Below are 21,019 nucleotides of genomic sequence, written 5' to 3' on the forward strand. Positions count from 1 at the left end.
TTTAAAGCAGATTACCAACCTAACGCTACACCTCCCCAATAAGAGAAGAGAAGGGGGAAAAAAAAGCTGGCACATTAACACCTGCAATACTACTCAATGGCATCAACAGATTAACGAGGTAATCCACACAATGAGGTCTTTGATTCGTGTGGTTTGGCAGGCAATAATGCCAGGCATAATGCACGCTGTTATTTCATACCGTCCCAGCACGCGAAAACCTGGCAGAAGCCATTCCCTTTTGAATTTTTTTTTTTTTTTTTTTTGTGCCAGATGAGCTTTTGAAGAATTTGATATCTGGTATATTTTCCTGTTCCTTGCATCTGGTATGTTTTCCTGTTCCTTGTCAGAGAAATAACCTGTTGGCTGCTCCTATAGTGCATGTGAAGGGAGAGGGGAAGGAATCACAGGTTTTCCCTGGTTTCTGAAGGCTGACTAAACAGCAGGGCTGAGGAGTTTTCCCTCGTCCTTCCCCCTTCTTTCTGCATAAGGACGTGCGTATAGGATAAGTGTGTGTATGTGTGTGTGTGTGTGTGTGAGATAGATCTCGCAGTCCCATCGCTCATGTGCGGCTCGATTAGCCCCACGTGCCTCGTTCGTCAGACGTGGAGGCAGAGCAGATGGCAGGAGACGCACCGTGTTACCATGCTGCGGCACTATGTAACGCTGTTCTAATTGAAACATCAATACTGCCCTGTCAATACACTACCGCTACTTTACAAAACACCACTACCTACATACCTGCACTTGACTGTGGAACAGCTAAGTTCCACAGCTTATATCTTTTGTTCCATATCGAAGAGAGAGGCTTTTGATGTGCGACATCTGGGGTGTTTGGAGTCGCCCGGGCCTCTCCTCCATGCTCAGAGGAATCAAACTTGTTGGTGAAAAGCTTTAGGTTGAACCTGTAATGCCAACAAAATATCCAACATTTTATGTGACAGCATGGTGTTTTCATACCCCAATTTGAATGAAACAGACCAGTTGGTTTCCATTTGTATACAGTGTTGCGGCGGCCCAGGGAGCATGCAGAAAAAAAGGAGAGAATTTCCTCTTTCGCGTCTCCGCTGTGGCACATTTTTAATGAATTGATAAAAAGTTGAGGGAGTTCACATGGCTGTGATCAGTAATTTGACGTTATCTGAAATTCATTGGAGAACAGAGAGAAATTAGGCGGCTAGAAATTAATTTGTTGTTTGTCCAACTCAATGAGGAGTGACACAGCCCTTTAATGAATGGGTAATCCATTTCTTATTGCACTGAGCTGAATTCACCCTTCAATGAAGTGGAAAAAGACAAACATATCTTTCACTAACCTTTGCAACTTCCGAAGGCAAACAGAGAAGGGAACTGGGTGCTGAGAGCAGCTCCTGAAACAATTTGTTTTGAAGAATGATTCATGTGTGTTTGTATGTGTTTCCGTGTGTGTGAGAAAGATTGCGTTTTAAAGCCCGGTTTAAAATCCACAATAAATAACCTCTGCCAACATTGAGGCCACACAGTCAAAATAGTGTACATGCAATTGATTCATGATCAATTGGCTTGCTGCTCTGAGGTAAACAACAGAGCGCACAGCCTCTTTATTTGACCATGGTTCTTATTTGTTACTTCAACTCCCTACCTGCTGCCTGTCCTGCGGCCTTCCCTGTACCTTTCCCTGCCTGTCTGCCTTGTTTGCCTTTTTTTCTTGCTGGATCTGAGGAGTCTCTTTAAGTGTGTCTCTTTTATATCCCTGGCAATATCTTGGAGGATCTGTGATGGCGAGGGCCCGCTAGCTCTGTCCCCATCGTCCCGGACGGTCCTCGTCTCGCGAGCCTCCATCCCAGCGGCGGGTCCCGATCCCAAGAAGGACCTCGGTACAATATCTGCCCGATGAAACTGTTGGACATAGCATTAATGCGGGATATGAGTGTACGATATGATGGAAAACCTGTTACTGTACATAGACATCGACAGGAATTTTCAATGCAGAAACACATGCTAAAAACAGCCACATGTCCAGTTAGAAAAAGAGGGGTAACAGGCGTTTTGGTGGCCAAACGGGCTGAAGTGCTGCAGCTTACCTGGAAAGCTGTACTGGGCATCATGCCCTTGTTGAGAGTCCAGCTTTTCCCCGCTCTGTCCCGCAGAGTCCTCCACATCTCCTGCAGCTGGGAACGAATCTCTGCCCCGTTGGTGTCGTCCAGCTCCAAATTGGACAAATCCAGCAAATGATGCAACTGCTGTTTCGTGTTCTAAAAGGAAGGAAATGTACACATACAAAAGAGACAATAGGGGAAATAGTCTAACAGATGATGGAACAGATGTTTGGTGTAAAAGACAAATATCCCAAAGGTAAAAAAAAATAACAGGAGAAGTGGGATAGTATAGAAAAGTGGTTCCTGTCCTGCATCCCACAGGAAGATGAAAGATAGCTTCAGAAGCTTGTGAGTGATTTAATGATTACAATACGATACGATACAATACAGTACAATATGATACGATACAATACATGGTACGATAGAATACGCTACGCTATGATACAATAGAATATGATACAATACAATACGATACGATGCGATACGATGCGATACGATACGATGCGATACGATACGATACGATACGATACGATACGATACGATACGATACGATACGATACGATACGATGCGATGCGATGCGACACGATACGATACGACACGATACGATATGATACGTTTCGATACACTATTAAAAAATGAATTTGAAACCTCAGATTTGAATGTACCCTTACAGTAACTCTTATTTATACCTGCTGGATTATGCTTTGCTCTGGCAAGACTTCTCGACTTCGTCCTTCTGTTGCACTTCACCCCAGTGCAAGAGTGGCGACTGCATCCTTTTGTCTCTCCCTACGGGTGTCATGTGGCAAAACCGTTTGAGATACACTCACACAGAAGAGACAGGCCATGAACTGTCCAGAGAAACCCGATTCAGTTTTGCTTTCTCAAGGAAAAAGACAAGGACAAATAGCTGAAATATAAATCAATCAAAAGTGGCTCGGTCCAAGTGAGTGACATTCAGAGTCTAGTCGAGATTTGATCTTGGCTGAAGTTTGCAGCGAGTGTTGACATCTCGGAGTTGTGAGGAATCCTGAGCCGGCAGCGTACAGCGGGGTTTCAGTAATACAGTATTTACAAGGCATGAGGAAGTGGGAGCACTGCAACAGACGGCACCGTACGCAGCACTTTCAATTATTTCTCACAGCATTCATGAAAATAGAAGCACAGCAGGGAGTACAGTATGAACGACAAAACTATAAAAAGACATGGAGCGAGAAGAGAACTCCCAAGCTAAAATAAATGGTATCGTATAGTGTTGTTGGTGCAGAGCTGAAAATAGTGTGTGTCTCCAAAATAGTGGAAGTAGAAATAGCATCGCGCGCCGTAGTTGGGGTGAGCAGAGAGGGAGTCGAACCTGAGCATAGATAATTGGAGAGAGGTTGAAGTTTAGATTATACAGCATCATAAACATCAGCTTCTAGATTGAAGTTGGTCCGGTAAACTTGACAATGAGTTTTAAAGTCGACTTCATGTAAATTGGCTGAAAAAGCTTCACATAGGCACATTTACCATTTACACCCAGGCAGTCAAATGCACACACACACACACACACACACACGCAGACGCACACGCACACACACAGTTATATCCTTTTGTGCCCTCTAACTCATCACAACAGACACAGATGACAACCAGCTTTTCTTGGAGCTGATCTCTCTCTCCTCCTATAGATGAGAAGCTGTTAGAGAGAGAGAGAGGGAGAGAGAGAGAGAGAGAGAGAGAGAGAGAGAGAGAGAGAGAGAGAAAGAGAGAGAGAGAGAGAGAGGGGCTCACAGACAGAGATGTTTGTTTCCCAGCCCTTCCACCGTCTCCCTGGGACGACCAAGACCCTCCCCATCCACCCACCAAACCCCCCCCTAATGGATCAAACAAAGGACATCATTTGTAGGCCAAGTCTTTTTCTGAGCGTCTCTCTCCTCAGCTCCGCATACCAATCCAATACAGCCCAAGGAAAAAAAGCCGAGCTGTGGTACGTGTGTGTGTGTTTGTGTGTGTGTGTGTGTGTGTGTGTGTGTGTGTGTGTGTGTCTGGGCCGGGGGTTGGAAGGTCTGTTTGCCTCTCCGCCAAGCATCGATTTATCCTTTTCTCCAATTTATTTCTCCTCCTCGCCTCTACGATCCATTCAGATGTGCCTCTAGGGGAGGAACCCAGGGAAAGACATTGTCACTCCTCGGCGTTGCCTCCTAACACCGGCAAAACTCATCTACAGGCCTGAGGACCGTGTACCCCTGCAAGGACATGTCAACCGGCAACACACACACACACACACACACAAACAGAGATACCTGTCGTCCAACAACACACTTTTGTCAAAGCAGTAAATGGGCCAAATAATGCAGATACCCAAAGAACGGCGTAAAGGACAAAGGACAGAGAGTCTTTTATGCATATAAGAGGGATTAAATACAGTATTATTTTCTTTTTCCCTACCACTAGAAGAGAATTATATTTGTTTCAGTTCAAAACAGTAAGGCGTTTCTGCACATGACATACATTGTTGGTGACAGAAGTACCTACAAAGTAGCCTACAAAATGTCCTTCCGTTTCAAAGGAGAGTTTTAATCCGGCCTGTTCAATAGGCCTGTTTAAAATGTGGGAGAAACTAGAGTAATATTTAATTATGACTCGTAATCAGTCGGCCCAGTCTAGAGCCTGGACTCGTGACATGTAAGACGAGATATAACCACGAAAAAATAACAATATCTCAAGTCCTGATTCGTCTGTCTGATCCCTACTGCTGTGAGTATGATTCTGACATTTTCAGATGTTATTACTCAGGATTTGTATCCTAACACCTCGACAGTGACGACATTACTGAGCAGAAAAGCTGCATGTGCACAACCCCCCCCAAACACACACACACACACACACACACACACACGTACAGTTGAGATCTGAGAACACATTCTTCACAGTGTCACAGTGAGCGACGCCTGGCACATCCTTACACCTGAAGTTGATCAATGCAGATTTGTCCAGGGGGAAATTGAAATCCATAGGAAATTAGGCGGCGCCAGTGATTTATTGGAATAGTAAATCACAGTGTGTGATGTGTGAAACGTGTATGTGTGCGTATGTGTGTGTGTGTGTGTTCCCACCCACGGTACAGTACCTTGCGCCTGAGCGGGACGGTGATATCAGCAGCACACACCTTCCTGTCTCTCTCCATTCGGTAGACCCATTGAATCAGGTCCAGAGGGGGGTAGCGGTCCCTGAGGTGCACCCCCCTCTGAGGGACGGGGTGATGCAACCCCATGGACACAATGCTCTGCAGGGGAGCCTCTGGGGGAGAAAAAAACCCATGCAGCCACTGTTAGAGCATTGTATGGCGCTGTCTGCCTCATGAGCGAGGTTTCTATCCAAATGTCAAGCGGATTTTTACGCAAATGTTTGAAATGTCGCCAAAAATAAAATGTAACTCAGGTGCGTTTACATCAGCAGCATTGAAGGCTTCCAAAGAAAAAGAAAAACATATCCACCAGAAAATTGGTAAGAGTATTTCAAGAATTGATTAGTATTGGGCAAGTTGTTAGTGTTCCTAAGTGTCAGCTAATGTTGGCCATATTTAATGCTACCTGAAGAGGAAAACAAAGAGCTGCACTTAGCAATATTCTAATGCATCAACTAATGGTCATACAACCATGCTGGGCCCTTTCTGGGTCATGGTGGACAGATATTTTACACACATTTCAAAAAGTCCAAAGCCACTTTTGATCGGTTGTGCAATGAAATTCAACCATTTGTCATGACGTTCATTCCGTTGCTTTAATTGCTATTTATTTCAGCAACAGATTCCACTTTAAGTGAGTGTAAAAAGGTTTTTGTGGGCATCCTGGTGGCTCAGTGGTCTGTCAAAGTCCTGGGTTGAAATCAGGCCCAGGACCTTTGGCACATGTCATCCACCACTTTTGCGCCCAGCCTTTCCTGTCTCTCTCTACTTTGTGACTACTATTTGACTAAGGCCAAACTGCCACAAAAAACAAAACATGTTAGCGATATTAATTAAATTAAATATTAAATAAATTTGATTGAATTTTGATGTTTACATTCAGCCTTTCTAATTTGATACACCATCATTCAGAAGACAAAAAACATACTTGGTGTCTAACAGAGAGTGGCTACATTATAGTATTATCATATTGGTGGTAGGTAGCTGTAACTTTATTCAAACAAGAAGAAGGAATGGTTTCTGGAGGGTTAATGCAATGCATGCTGGGAAGTATGCATGCTGGGAAGTATGCTAATAAGATACCAATGTTTCTCATTCAAATGTTAAATGATGTTTAGTGAATGCTTGGTAAACATTTTAAATCACAACTCTTCTGGTGATTATAAGTTATGAAACTGATATGATTAAGGAGTTAAGGATTAAAGATGAGTGGTTTCTCTAAATTGCACAAGGTTTTTACAGTGTAACCTTAACCCTTGCCCTAACCTAAACCTAACCCTAATCCTGATCTTAACTCTAAACCCAAATCCTAATCCCAAACTAGCCCCTTCTTAAGAGAGGAGTGTTAAAATGTCCTCACTTACCAGGATTTTCCTCATCTTTCTATCCTTGTGAGGACATTTGATGCTCATAAGGATAGAAATGCAAGAACCCACCCGTATGCACGCACGCACACACACACACACACACACACACACACACACACACACACAAATCAAAACATATATCCGACATCAAGTACTTGTGCAAGTCTCCTGGAGGAGATTGCATTCATGCATGAATGTTCAAATAGATCCAGGAGGCTTTTCCAGAGAATAGCGGAGAGATAGTGTGAACCCTGTTTGAAGAATTACCCCCCCTACCCCTACCCTCGCTGTTTTTTTTTCTTTTTCCAGGTACACCGCTTCTGTTCGGGCTTGTTTTTGTCCGGCTTTAATTGCTTTTTTTTTTTTGCAGGGGAGAGGAGAAGACAACAACAAGGCGGCGGGGGCTGCGGCTAATGGAGAGGCTGTAATTGTGAATGGAGGCATTCATCTGGAGACGTCGTCCGTGAATCGCGCCGCACAATGCCCAGCGCCGGGCTGCTCAGATCACCAACCAGTCACCAAACACACACACACACACACACACACACATACACTCTCAGAGGACACACACACACACAGCCCTCAGATCAGTGATGCTCAGAGGAGGAACGTAATCACACCTCCACAGAGACCAAGGAGAGGAGGAGAGAAGTAGGAGAGGAGGAGAAGAGCTAGAGGGGAGGAAAGCAAGAGGAGAGGAGAAATTATACAAGGAGAGAGGAAGGGGTGGGGGGAGGCGGGGGAGGAAAGAGGAGGAACCAGGGGGAGGAGGAGGAGGAGGAGGAGGAGGAGACAGGATGGTGAAATTGATGTTTCCTACCATTTGATTTGGGCCACAGAGCCCAGGAGGCAGATCGGATACAGAGCCAGTACCTGGCCCTACCGTAGCACACACACATACACACGCACACACACACACACACAAATTCTCTCACATACATGTAAGCAAACACACACACAAGCATGCATGCACATGAAAAACAGTCTCACTGTCTCTCCCTCTCTCTCTCTCACACACACACACACACACACACACACACACACTCACACACACTCACCCAACCTCACACGCAAGTAAGCAAGCATACATAGACACAGATAAAGACTTATATAGACACACACATACACACACACACATTCACACCAATACAATACACATAAAACTTATCAAACAGAGAACCAACACACAAACCGTGTGCTTTCCTTTACCTCCTTCTGAACCGAACCCACACACATCATTCAACCAAACAAATACCATTAAACCAAAACACACAGAAGCACAGCGAGCCCTTCCCTTCCCTTGCACAAGGTAAAAAAGACAAAACAAAGACGACGTGGTGGTATAAAAACTCTCGTCGCGGCGAGGCGAGGCGAGACAAGGCACCTGTCAGCACGGCGGCTCCTGCTACTACAGAGAAACATCAGGGAACAACAACTCAATTAAACACACCATCCCTGTTCAATTACTGCCACATAATCACAGCAATTTACCTTCACTTGCTGCACAGCCACCAAACAAACACACACGGGGGCAAGCGCACATAGAGGCGGGGAGACACACACGCAAACACACACAAACAAGCTAGATCACAAAAGACAATCCGGCTATAGCTGGCTTCAACCTACACATCATGGGCGTAAAGCTCACCATGTGGTATCTGCTGTGTAACTGGCAGAAAACAGTCATGTAGGATGTTGGCGGAGTGCAATTTAACTGGATTGCTTGGCTCCTTATCGCTAAAAAAAACAATTTGTAAACACATACACCAGAACCGATACCATAAATATTACAGTTTCTGTCCAGTAACTGCTGTACATTTTTGTGTAAGCGTGGAAAAAAGGACAACTGTCTGTGATCAGTTTCTTCTTTGAAAATTATCATATCTGCAAGTAGGTCAACTGTGGAGTGAGTTAAAGGAATACACCAAGTTTTTGGCCTGTTGGCCAGTTTACCTGTGAAGTGATGAGAATATAGACACCAAAATCATCCAAGTAGGGACTGCTTTCCCTGTTTCCATAGTGAAAGTGATGGGCGATGGGAGACAGCAAAAAATCACTGTGAAGCAGATGAATACATTGTTGTTCACCTGAAATAGTTCCAAAAGTAAACCTGGCTTTGTTATTTCCTTTTTAAACTTTGTGTCAGCATGGACCAGGGACACATAGATGATTTTGGTGCCTATATACTCATCACTTAACGAGAAAGTCGTCCAATGGGCCAATCTCCCAAAAACTTGGTGTATTCCTTTCAGTACATTTGGGAATTAATGTCATTATGTATGTATTCAAATCTATTCAACGCATAACACAGAAGCAGGAGTTTATCCAGATATTATAACAAAAAGTAATGACTGTGGGTAAAGCTCAGAGATTTTGTTGAGTGGCAAACTACTATAGAATAATGTCATTGGAGAAAAGATTGAGGATTAGCAACACTGCAAGACCTTGTGAATGGGTAATTTCTGTGTGTGTGTGTGTGTGTGTGTGTGTGTGGGTGTGCGTGTGTGTGGACAGCAGATTGACTAACAGCTTGAACTTGGGTTAGATCCAGCAGCAGGGAGAGGGATAGATGGATGGATGGAGAGAGAGGGAGAGAAAGAGGGGGAGAGAGATTGATTTTTCAACAGAGAGAGATCAGCATCTTGACAGAAAAAAAGAGAGAGAGAGACAGAGCGAGACAGACAGAGAGAGACAGGGTTCCCATTGTGGCTCTGGCGCAAAATTCCAGGACTTTTCCAAAACTTTTCCATGACTTTCCACAACCAAAAGCTTCCATGACCTAAAAATAATGTTGTTTTTCTAAAGGGGGGAACAGGTTTCCACTCCAGTTGGGCTGAAATCCATTTGTACCCATTTGTAAAATTCCCTGACTTACCCAGAGAATTTATCAAATTCCCTGTCATTCCCTGACTGTCCGGATAAAATTGTGTGATATTCCAGGAACTCCATGATCAGTGGGAACCCAGGAGAGAGAGAGAGAGAGAGAGAGAGAGAGAGAGAGAGAGATCAACAGGGAAGTGTGGTTGAATGTCTCTCTCCCAGCATGCCTTGGTGATTCTAACAACCCTAAACCCCCCGACAGTGACATGGAGGACGGGCTGTGGCAGTGTGCCGGTGTGGCTAACGAGTGTGTGTATGTGTGTGTGGAGGTCGTGGGCATCGGGGGAGCTGACACACACTGTGGAGGAGGGGGGGGGGTGGGGGGGTGCTTGGCCCGGGGGTCGCCAGGGGTCACGCTGTAATTACACATCACAGTCCCTCTGGTCATCGACTAACCCCCCCCCCCCCCCCCCCCCCACCTACACTGCCTCAGCCAAGAAGCGGAGATGGCAGGTAGCACTGGGAGGGGAGTGTGTGTGTGTGTGCGTGTGTGTGTGTGAGAGTGTGTGTATGGTGTTAAGTGTATGGTGAATTGTGAACTATGTGCCCTGCTGAACTTGTGAAAAACTTGACATGAGCAATCAGGATAAATACTGCTAGACAGGCAGACAGGCAGACAGACACACACACACACACACTCACACACCAGGGTTCCTCCACATTTTCCATTTTAAAATTCTGCGCTTCATCACATTTATGTATTTAATTATTTATTTGTTCCTTTTCTGTTTATTTATTAGTTTATTTATTCATTGGTCTCTTGATTGATTGATTGATTGATTAATTCATTGAGTTAAAGGATTTAACATTTGCCATTTGGTGGATGTTTTTTTTTTTTTTTTATCAAGAGCACCTTGCAGCACCCATGAGTTCTTATTGTCCATCTTTAGTATGGATCGACCCCAGTGGGAATCAAACCCTTAACCCTGCCAGTGTTAGTGCCTAGCTCAACTCACTGAGGTTCAGGATCAAGACTTCTGAGGATTTTGGTGTTTAAGACGATGCATGCTGATAGCAGCTGAGCAATGCTGTGAGACTGTCCATAGACCAGGATGTAAAACGACAGAGGGTCTACAAGTAAATAAAATATGTAATCATATGTGTATCAGGACTGTGATGTGCTTTACATACTTTCCCAGCCTTTTTGTGAAATTCCAAAACATTTCTAGATCTGGAAATTCATTTTCCAGACTTTGCCATGTTTTCCCAACCTGCTGATACACACACACCACACATATAAATGCACACCAATCCACATACCATGCATGGTCCTGTGTGGCTGGTATGTGCCATAGAGGATGAGTGTAACACTGAGCAAGGCTCCGGCTGCCTCCTCCTCCTCCTGCCTCATGCAGCTTCTCACCGTCCCTCTGTGGTCCGTCACCTGGAGAAACACATCGTCACCAAAACTCCTAAAGAACATGGAAAAGTCCTTGCATCTCATATTATTTATAAAACTTCAAAGCCCGCTTATGTGGACAAAGTGGAGCAATGATTGATGACTGACAAGATATTATTGGTCAATGTGATACGTGTAGTTCATCAACTATCAGTTTAGAGGGAACTTTGGTCCTGAATGCTCATCTGACCTGCATTTATCTAGCCTCTCAGAGCAGGAAACTACCCAAAACTTCGGGACTTTGGTCCTAATTTTAGACATAGGAGTTTGATTGCCCTTGCAGCTTTCATTTCATTCATTCATTCATTCATTCATTCATTTCCCCACCCCTCTAAAACCTAGTCATGGTCACACTCAATGTATGCAGACATATTATAACAAAAACCAGATAGGCCTACAGCTTAAACAATAAGAGCAAGATAAAGCGCTGAATCAACTTAAACTGGTGTTCGCTATTTAGAAAAGCCCATGAACTATGACTTGTGTCAGCCTATTGGCCAATTAACAGGTTTGTCATTTTGAGGCTTACTGATCAGCTTTGGCAATAGATTCTTTAGCCTATAGATGCTTAGTTTGCTATAGGGGTGGTTCTATTATCTATGTTTTATATGTTTTTCTGCATCAAATTATCTAGATAAAACTCTTTCAATGTGCTGAATCCTTCGTGACAGCTATCAAGAAGAACCACTAGACGTCATCATTTCAATTTGGGCCACAGGATGATGTAAAACTGTGATGTCATACAATCTCAAAGAAGAAGTCCCACTCTTCACTGACAGTGTGCGTAGGAAGCTTCATCACTCCTCTCATGTTCAACGCCGAGCTGAGACTATTTTTACTCCTCGTCAAACTTTCAGCGTGATTCCTTGGAGCGATTCTGAGGCGCTTGATGAATCCAGGCCCTGATTTCAACATACATTTCAAATATACTATTTCTGGAGAATTTTGCTTGATCTTAGTGTACAACACCCTGTCATACCCAAATGACACCCAGACTGAAGCTGGTCAAAAACAGTGCCACAGTATACACTCCCCCTATGTGACAGAGCTGCCCAGCCTACCTGTGAATGTGTGTTTCTAAGTGCGTATATGAGTGTGTGTGACCGAGAGAAAGTGTGTGTATGTGTGTGTATGCTCTGAGCAGACCAGAGGCCAGGCATGGCGGCCCCCAGCCGAGCGCTGCATCGATTTGTTGTTGGTAAACAAACAGCTGGATGCTACAGGTGGATCGATACGCCTCGCATGCCTCCCAGCCTCCCAGCATGCCTTTCTGCTGGGCCGACACGGCTCTCCGAGGAGCAACAACCCCACTGTCGTGTGAAAACCTTGTGACTACAAGTTTCATGTTTCCTCATTATTTTTCATTGAACTGAACATAAATTTATACATAGAAGTTACTTTCATGACCAAAGAATGTTTCCTTAATTCCTGAAAGTTTTTTTTAGAGATAGGAGGTTTTCATCTTAGAGCACTCATGAATCTACTTCTTATAAAACTAAATGCTACCTGAAATTCATTACTCAATATGCAATATATTATGATATGATATACAGTATATATTCAAATATGGGTGATTTCATCCTCCCAAGTGTAACTATTTTGTAGGGTTTCACAGTTAGAAATGGTGGATTTCTTATTTTTGGAATTAAATTATTAGGGATGCTAATGTATTTATCAATGATTGTATCTTAAATGAAAAAATCCACCCTTAATATTTTAACACTGTTAAAAAAAACACAGCAATTGGTGATGTATCTTGCATTTTATTGTTTGGTGGTGTATTTTTTTTTTATTCCTGTGGCAAAATGATGATTGGGTGACGTCACTTTGACAAATTTCCAGCACAGCTACAATGGAGTTTCATAGGAGAACATTTTTCAACTATCTAAAACATCAGGTTTTGGTGTCAGTCCCTAAGAATCAAAGAGCAAGAGCTTCTTTCTAGAGTCACCATTTCGCCCCGACGTTCAACAATCACACAGAGAGAAATCCATTGTAGAAGAGGAAGAGACACCAATTTTTCCACCTACTGTAGCCTCAATAGACCAGAATGCAATGTGGCCACAAGACAGGTTGTGTTTTGGCTTTTTTGCAATTTGAACAATTGGGCACAGCACTCCACATCTCTCCACTCACTTTTTCTCAACTGCAAACTCATCTGTCTGCTGCTCTTACTCACTATCCCCCTCTCGGGGTTGTCGAAAGTGTGTGTGAAACGTAGGAAATCACACAACTGAAGCAGAATTAGACAAGGCAGGTTGAACGACAGCGGGTGCAACAAGAAAAGTAAATTACACACTTCATCGCTAAATAACTCATTGAAGATCACAAATTGATGATATCTAATGATGTAAGAGGGTGGAATGTTCCTTTAATGACATATGGGCAACATTTCAAGGCAATGGAGATGGGCAATATTGGAGGAACAAATATCCCGTGATTAAACACTGCTGTCGTAACTGTTGCCAAAATATTGCCACTGTGTGTCATGGCTTTACAATCGATATAAAAGTTTATGTACCAATAAAATATCTAAGGCCTAATGCTTGTATGTACAGTATGTATAATATACATGTTTACTGCCATCTCTGTCTCCTCCATATCAAACCCCCCAATCAAACTTCTGGCTAGTGAGGACAAATTTGCACTTGCTGTGACTGAAAAAACACACTTGCCATGGATTATCAGGCTCATAAAACTTCTGTCCCATTCGTGTCTGCTGCAAAATGAATATACTGCCATAATGAACCATTTATTGCACGTGATCACTGTTATATGGTAGTTTGTGTTTCAGTTTCAGTTATCATGTTTGCTATTAATGTCAATAATAAAAGTTAACGATAAACACACATTATCTTCATAGAAACAGGATTCCAGTTGCGATTCAGTGACCAAAGTTAAGAAGAGATGAACTAGTTGTTATAGTAGCATGATAAAAAAATGACATTAAACTATAGCGGCATAAAAAGTGTGAGAACTACAAGCAGAAAGGGAGCCAGGGGTATAACGCAGGGAGAAATTAAACTGACTTTTAGACAAAAGGGAGACAAAGAAAATGAGAGGATTAGCAGAAGCAGAGGAACAGAGGGGAGAGGGGAGGGATTTCAAAGCCAGGGAGAGAAAGTATAGAGAGAAAAAGGAGAGGTGGGGGGATTAGAGATGGCGAGAGAGAGATTGTGCGCCGGCTGAGAAAATACCGAGCAGAGGAGGGAGAGATGGCAGGATATTGAAAAGGGTGAGTGTCGGGGAGAGGAAAGTGAGACCCAGTGATAGAAGGTGAGCCTGAGAAGAGGGAGGAATACAGAGAGAGACGGAGCGATGGAGAGGTAGAGGCAGACAGAGAGATGGGAAGGCAGACGAGGAAACAGAGAGACAGACAGGGAAAGACACTGGAGAGAGGGGGAGGATAGAAACAGAGAGTGTGACGGAGAGAAGAAAGCAACTAGACAGTAGAAAGAGGATAGACTAACTTAGAGAGAGGAGGACAGAGAACATCACTCAGGTAGACAGGGTTAAAAGGAGGAGAGAGAAAGAGAAGCAGACAGAATCAGAGCAAATAAAAAAGAGAGAGAGAATGGGATTTCATGTCTCTCAAGAAACCACATATCTCCAAAGTGTCAACTTTTAAAACATTTTTTGAACCTTTTTTTTTTTTATACGTTTTCTGAGCACCATGATCTTTCCCAGAGACGCCCTGCTTCACATACAGTTACACACCTGAGAGCTGCCCAGTAAAACCACCGTCTTCTACTGTTCACTGGGTTCAGTGTGGTGAGAAGCACTATAGGCGACATTGAGGAATTGCTGCTCGGTTTCCCATGAACATCAACACATTTTTACATAATTAATAACGCACTACCAACGGTTTGGCATGGATTATGAAACGTTTTCCCATTTTCTACAAGAGGGGGCAATGCCAAGTGTCAATTTGACAAAAAAGGGTCAGAGACAGAGAGAGAGGTTTTGGCAGGACTGCAGGTCCGCAGGTAAATTAGAGAAAAGAACGAGGGCTTATGACTGGATGGTTGTTGGTTCGAATCCCAGGACTGGCTGACAGAATGTGGGTGGGGGAAGAGAATGAGTAACACCCTCTCTTCTCTTAGTTAAAGTGGTAATCCATAAAATTCTTGTTGTTTTTTTAAAATTTGTCTCCATCTTTGGTGCTAAGTGCTCATTCAGCTCACCTACAGAAACTTGAGTTTGGTGTCTATTGCTTCTCAGGCTAACTAGACATTTCTTCTATTTAATCCAAACAAACTGGAAACGTAAAACGCATCAGTTCCCGTGTGCCAGAGGATTTTTCCTGGGAAAGCGCTACCAGACACCGGGTGTTTAGAACAGCAAATATAAAAGCTTTCATGAACTGGCTACAGGTTGAATCACTATTGTGCTATATCAATCAGCGATAGAGAGTAACCAAACAAACATTTATTTATATGAAAATGCTGCAGATTATTACTTTAACCCCCAGCTGCTCAGACTGTGGTTGTACTGGGCAGCGGGGAGTTACCGGGAAGAAGCACAGGGCTCAGTCGACTTTCACAGGATAAATAAAGGTTTGAAAATGAAATGAAAAAACAAAAAAAGCAAAAAACAAACTGTGAGTGCCTGCCTGCGCCAGAGAGAGGGAGGCAGTGTCAGATGGGAGGGGAGGAGGAGTCTTGCTGGGTCTACATATGTAAAGCAGCAGGGAAGCAGCAGTGTGTCAGACTGAGGCTCTGGCCCAACCTGAGCTCCTCTCTGCTCCCTCCACCGCATCAATCATCCAAAACAGGGCCATGATGGCCACGCCGCATGCTGGGACACACACACACGCACACACACACACACACACTGACACACACACACGCACACACACACACACACACATTGTAGCACACATGCATACGCACAAAACAAACCCACACACACAGGGTTGCACTTACACAAACACGCATACTGCACCACACACACACACACAAAACACACACAAGGATACACTTACACAAATGCACATATTACATGACACACACAAACACCCACGTGCACACACACAACACACACACACACACACACACACACACACACAGTCACACTTTCGCTCCCTCCCTCTCTCACACACTCGGCAGACAAACAGAAATAGGTATCCTGTGCCCACAGGGTGCCCTCGCCCCCGACCATCTGTGACGGGTGCCAACACACAGTGGGTGATATTTACATGGAGACCCACTCCCCCACGCACACACACAAAAAAGAGAAAGAAATATCCACAAAGGGCCGCTTGGATCTCTTGATCTCCCAAAACTCATTAAACATGCAAATATATGCAAATATATGCACCTCTAGAAATCCACCTTGGGCCAGAGTGAGGGAGTGTGTGTATGTGTATATTTGCGGGTGAGAGTACACGTTTGTGAGACTATGTGTGTGTGTGTGTGTGAGTGTGTGTTTTCACATTAGCAACTATGCTTTGACAGTGTGTCTGCCAGCTTGGTGCACTGTGTGAGCCTGTGTAGTTATATGCTGTTAGTTTTAAACTTATATACATGTTTTTACACTTGTTTACCAGTGTTTGGTGGTACAGTTACAGTAATATTTCAGCTTTTCCCTGTAACAAGTACTGCAACATTATATTTCAACTTCAGTAATAACAGTTAACAATCAAGAAAAAGGTTATTATCACCATCTTTAAATATTAGATTGATGTTGAATTATCAAAAAATGATATCCCACCCCCATCCCTCCCTTTGTTTTCCTCGCTAAGTAATAACATTACTTCAAAATCAGTAATGACTAAATTAATTTTTCTAAGTAACAAGCCTAACTTTGTTGTTTACACACAATATATGTGTAAGTCCTGCCGCTTAATACAATGGGGAAAGTCTATAGCAACTGATGTAATAATTGTCGGATAATGTAATAACTTGTGAAAATGTTATAAAATGTCACTCTAAATGAGTCAAAAATGTCATAAAGCCTGATATTCTAATAATGTATTTTCCTGATAACTTTTCCTGTGTAACTTTTAAAAAAAATATAACAAAGAAGATGTTATTAGCTACATTAAGTTTGTTTTTGTTACATTTTCCACCCATTCTAGGATTCAAATATGTGTTTTTGAAGGCTGATACTGGTATTTTTGGACTGAATTTGCCAATGGCCAATATTTTGTTTTATAAGGATTCAGTGTTTCCTCCAGAGTTTTGGAAAAGCCTCTGAAGCAGCATTTAGACCATCATGGGCCACTAAAACTCTCCAGTGAAACCAGAATAAAACTAATAATAAAACTTGTTCATGCATACTTGAGCCATATGTGAGCCTCCCATACACAACGAGTTGTGGTTTTAATAAACTCTGTAATAAATATGTAAACAATCAAACTGCATCATATGCATCATATCAGAGGTGGACGACACTAACTGGCTGACATCTGATTTTTGATAAAAAGCCAATATCGTCTCCATATATCAGTTATTACATGATCAGTTGCTACAGGGAGCGTTTGGTTTCTACAATCTACTGGGGAGATGAGGAGGAAGAGGACAAGGAGGAGGAAGAGCAGGGACCAGATGTGGCACCAGGGATTATGATGGTAAATATATGATCTGTCAGTCATGGCCAGTGTGTGTGTGTGTGTGTGTGTGTGTGTGTGTGTGTGTTGGGGGGGAGTTGCCAGCCAAAGTGCTGCAGGCTAAATGCTGCCATTATATTTCCACAGCAGCACTAGTAGCGGTCGGCTTGAGCCCCAAAGTCCACTGGGAATCAGGCATGTCTCTGCTCAAAGCCCAGCCTTACTGACACCCCACCATGGAGTAGGAATACACACACACACACACACACACACACACACACACACACACATTCCCTGTGGGCATGGCAGCATGGAGCCAGGTAGGGTGTAAGGGAGGGCGATGTATGAGTGTGTTTTTTTGTTTTTTTTCTGTGTGTGTGTGTGTGTGTGTGTGTGTGTGTGGGTGTGTGTGTGTATGAGAGAGAGGTTTCAGTGGAAGCAGAGCACAATAATGACCCCCCCTCTCCATTATTCTTTGAAAATCCATTGTGTTATGCAGCAGAAGGAAATAAAAAACGCTGCCAGTCATAGTTACAAGTTTGAAAAAAAAAACATTCACTACAATACACAATCACACACACACACACACACACACACACACACACACTAACACTAACGCTAACCCTCATATCGCAAAACAAATGGCTTAAACTGTCATATTTCCATTTTATGTAATGTGTTACACTGCATGAGGGCAGAGGTGATTGAATGAACTGAGAGAGGGAGGATGAGAGAGAGAGAGATAGACAGAGAAAGGGAGAGGGGAGGTGAGAATGAGGGGATGAGAGAGAGATAGAGAGGGCAAGAGATAGAGTGGGAGAGAGAGAGCGAGAGAGAGAGAGATGCTGACAGAAAGATTGAGAACACAACACACAAACTACATGTTCTTAATTGTGGAGCCGTTATTCATAATTATAGATATTAATGATTACGAAATATTCTATAGCACGTTTTCAACCCAATAATTAATAGTCATTATAGATATTGATGATTATGTACTATTGTTTTCAAACCAAATGATTAACCATCTCTACATGGTTTGAATGAAATAAATGGTTTGTCGGGGTACGATCTATATCCTGCTTTGGCAGTATTGTCTCTGATAAACAGTAAAACCGCTGAGCTGAGCGAGGCACCACAGATGGTGGTAGAGCGAGCATGGTGACAGTAGATAAGGGGAGAGAGAGAGAGAGAGAGAGAGAGAGAGAGAGAGAGAGAGAGAGAGAGAGAGCGTGTTTCCAGCCCTGCGGTCTCCTCTCCTTCACAGTGCTGGAAGGTCAGCCAAGCCTCGAGCCTTAACACTCGTTCCCTTTTCACTTCAGTCCTGCTTTTATTCTCACCAACACCACCGCCACAGCGCTCTTTGACAATTGTCATCATGACGAATCAATACCGACTCTCTGCAGACCCTCCCCATCTTCCTCCTCACACCCCCCCCCCCCCCCCTCTGCTGCCCTTGAGTTTTTAAACACTGATCCAGGAGATAGTCCAGTTAAAGTCTCTTCCCAGGGCCTCCGTTCTCCATTTTTCCCCATCTTTCATTCTTCCTCTCCATCTTTCTATCACAGTCTTGTCGCCTCGCCTTCTATTTCTCTCTGTGTAATGATTCAGTGAAAACAATGTCAAAAACCATCAAATTGCAGAGATTGGACAAGATTTTGTCTCTGCGACTCACATATGGGAAGCTTTTGTTGGTGAATTGTATAACTGTCTACACTGTATATGGGGAGATAATAGTGGTGAGAGTGAAACCTATGATTAGTAGTAGTCATTCTTATACATTATACATTCTCTAACTGGGATAATTACTAGCGAATTAAATTATAGTGACAAACTATCAAACTATTGCTAATTTTGCTGGGGACCCTCAAGGACCCCACCTTCAGCACCACTGGCTCATACTTTCAAACGAGGTTGAGATGGTTTCATTTGGTTTATACAATGGTACATAATCATCAATATCTGTATTAAAATATAACAGTTCCAAAATTGAGAATATGTAGTTATGCAAATCATTCAAAAGCCAGTAAGGGCGTATCGGACATTGTAGTGAGTTTGTGTTTGTGTGTGTGTGCATGTTTCTGTGTGTGTGTGCATGTGTCTGTGTGTGAGCGTCTGTGTATCTCTGTCCCTACCTCTCTCTCTAATTTCCACAGTGTCGTTCTCTCTCTGTCCCCATTTGCTCTGACTTTACTTCTGAAGCTTTAAGCAGCGTAACACTCCGTCGTATTTACAGCGAGCATGTGTGTACGTGCGTGTGTGTCTCTCCCCGATTTACAGTAAGGCTGACGCCGAGTGTTAACTGCTGTGTGTGTGTGTGTGTGTGTGTGTGTGTGTGTGTCTGTGTGTGTGTGCTGATTAGCGGTGTGCTAAGGCATGGCGGGCGTCAGATGCGAGTGTTAATTCGTGTTGCGAGCGTCGCGGTGACTCGTCTCGGCCCTCCGGTAATGAGCAGCGGCTCCGTTATGTGGCTCGGCTCGCGGTGTTTCCTCCCCGTCTCTGCGACGTGCTGGGCCTTGGTAATTGGTCACAGAGGGGACAGTAAATCTGCGCGAGGACGTGGGAGAGAGAGAGATAGACGGAGGGAGAGAGGGCGAAAGAGAGAAAGAGACAGTGTGTGTGTGTGCGTGTGTGTGTGTGTGTGTTTGTAGGGAGGAGGTAGGGGATAGAGGACGGGGGTTGGGTGGTGGGTGTCTTTCATCTCCACAGCTTTTTCTCTATAAACCTCCAACTGTTTACAAGGACTGATGCCTATTTACACACACACACACACACACATGCGCGCACACACACGCAGACACACATGCGCACGCACACACACACACACACAGTGAATCCACCACCTCCACTGCTACCACCCACACGTATATACAGTAAATGACCTCAGCGCGCTACTGTCTGTGAGTATGGATTCTAATCAGACGTCGGCAGTATTGTGTCTGTCAAACCCAGCCAAGGTTACTTAACCTTCCAGTCTTAATTTCCCTTCCATTTTAGCTCCTTCCTCCATATCAAACATCAGCACATCTATAAAAAAAAAAAAAAAAAAGAAGAAGAAGAAGAAGAAGAGCGTGGGGAGGAAAATGAAGATTGCCATGCTTGGCTGAAGCCAGGAGATGAAAGTAGAGGATGATTCACACTGCTGAGGCAAAATGAACTGAACCAAGCTGAGCTGTGCTGTGCTGGGCCGGGCTATTTTTAAACATCTACACTGCCGCTACTGGAAGGGGACAATGTGAACCAGAGCAAATCATTCCTATATCATGAGAGGGTAAGTGAAATAGGGTTTTGAGGAGATTATATGAAAATGACTATATGCCAGGAAGCTATGTATTTTCCCATATCTTTTTTTTTATTTTTTTTAAAAATATTTTTGCTCATATGGCTCTTGGTTTTGCACTTCATATGTTGGAAAGTAGTGTCGCTGTGAGAGGGCAGGGACCTTGCATACAGAAAAAACAAAACCTACATCTAGCTCAGGATTTTCCAAACCGTTGCCACTGGGGATCAAGCTGTTTTCAAGTGACTATTCAGTCTGGGCTCATAAAAAAAGATCAGTACACTTTTTGAAAACTTTT

At 43.5% G+C, this 21,019-nt stretch overlaps 1 protein-coding gene across 1 annotated transcript in view; it reads right to left on the reverse strand.

The window, feature by feature from the left end:
* Window positions 1–1,614: 1,614 nt before the first annotated feature.
* LOC139645994 (endoprotease bli-like) overlaps window positions 1,615–21,019 on the reverse strand; it is a 160,580-nt gene continuing 141,175 nt past the window's right edge. Inside the window, exons 16-19 of the mRNA XM_071521882.1 lie at window positions 10,753–10,876; window positions 5,189–5,358; window positions 2,061–2,231; window positions 1,615–1,875 (exon numbers count right to left, since the gene is read on the reverse strand). Of these exons, the coding sequence (XP_071377983.1) occupies window positions 1,615–1,875; window positions 2,061–2,231; window positions 5,189–5,358; window positions 10,753–10,876 (726 nt within the window). The remainder of the gene's footprint in view (window positions 1,876–2,060; window positions 2,232–5,188; window positions 5,359–10,752; window positions 10,877–21,019) is intronic.

This window comes from Centroberyx affinis, unplaced genomic scaffold, assembly GCF_046629955.1.
Source record: "Centroberyx affinis isolate AG114_WGS23_722 - 3 ecotype Tasmania unplaced genomic scaffold, CSIRO-AGI_Caff_v1 ptg000939l_1, whole genome shotgun sequence".
Lineage (NCBI taxonomy): Eukaryota > Metazoa > Chordata > Actinopteri > Beryciformes > Berycidae > Centroberyx > Centroberyx affinis.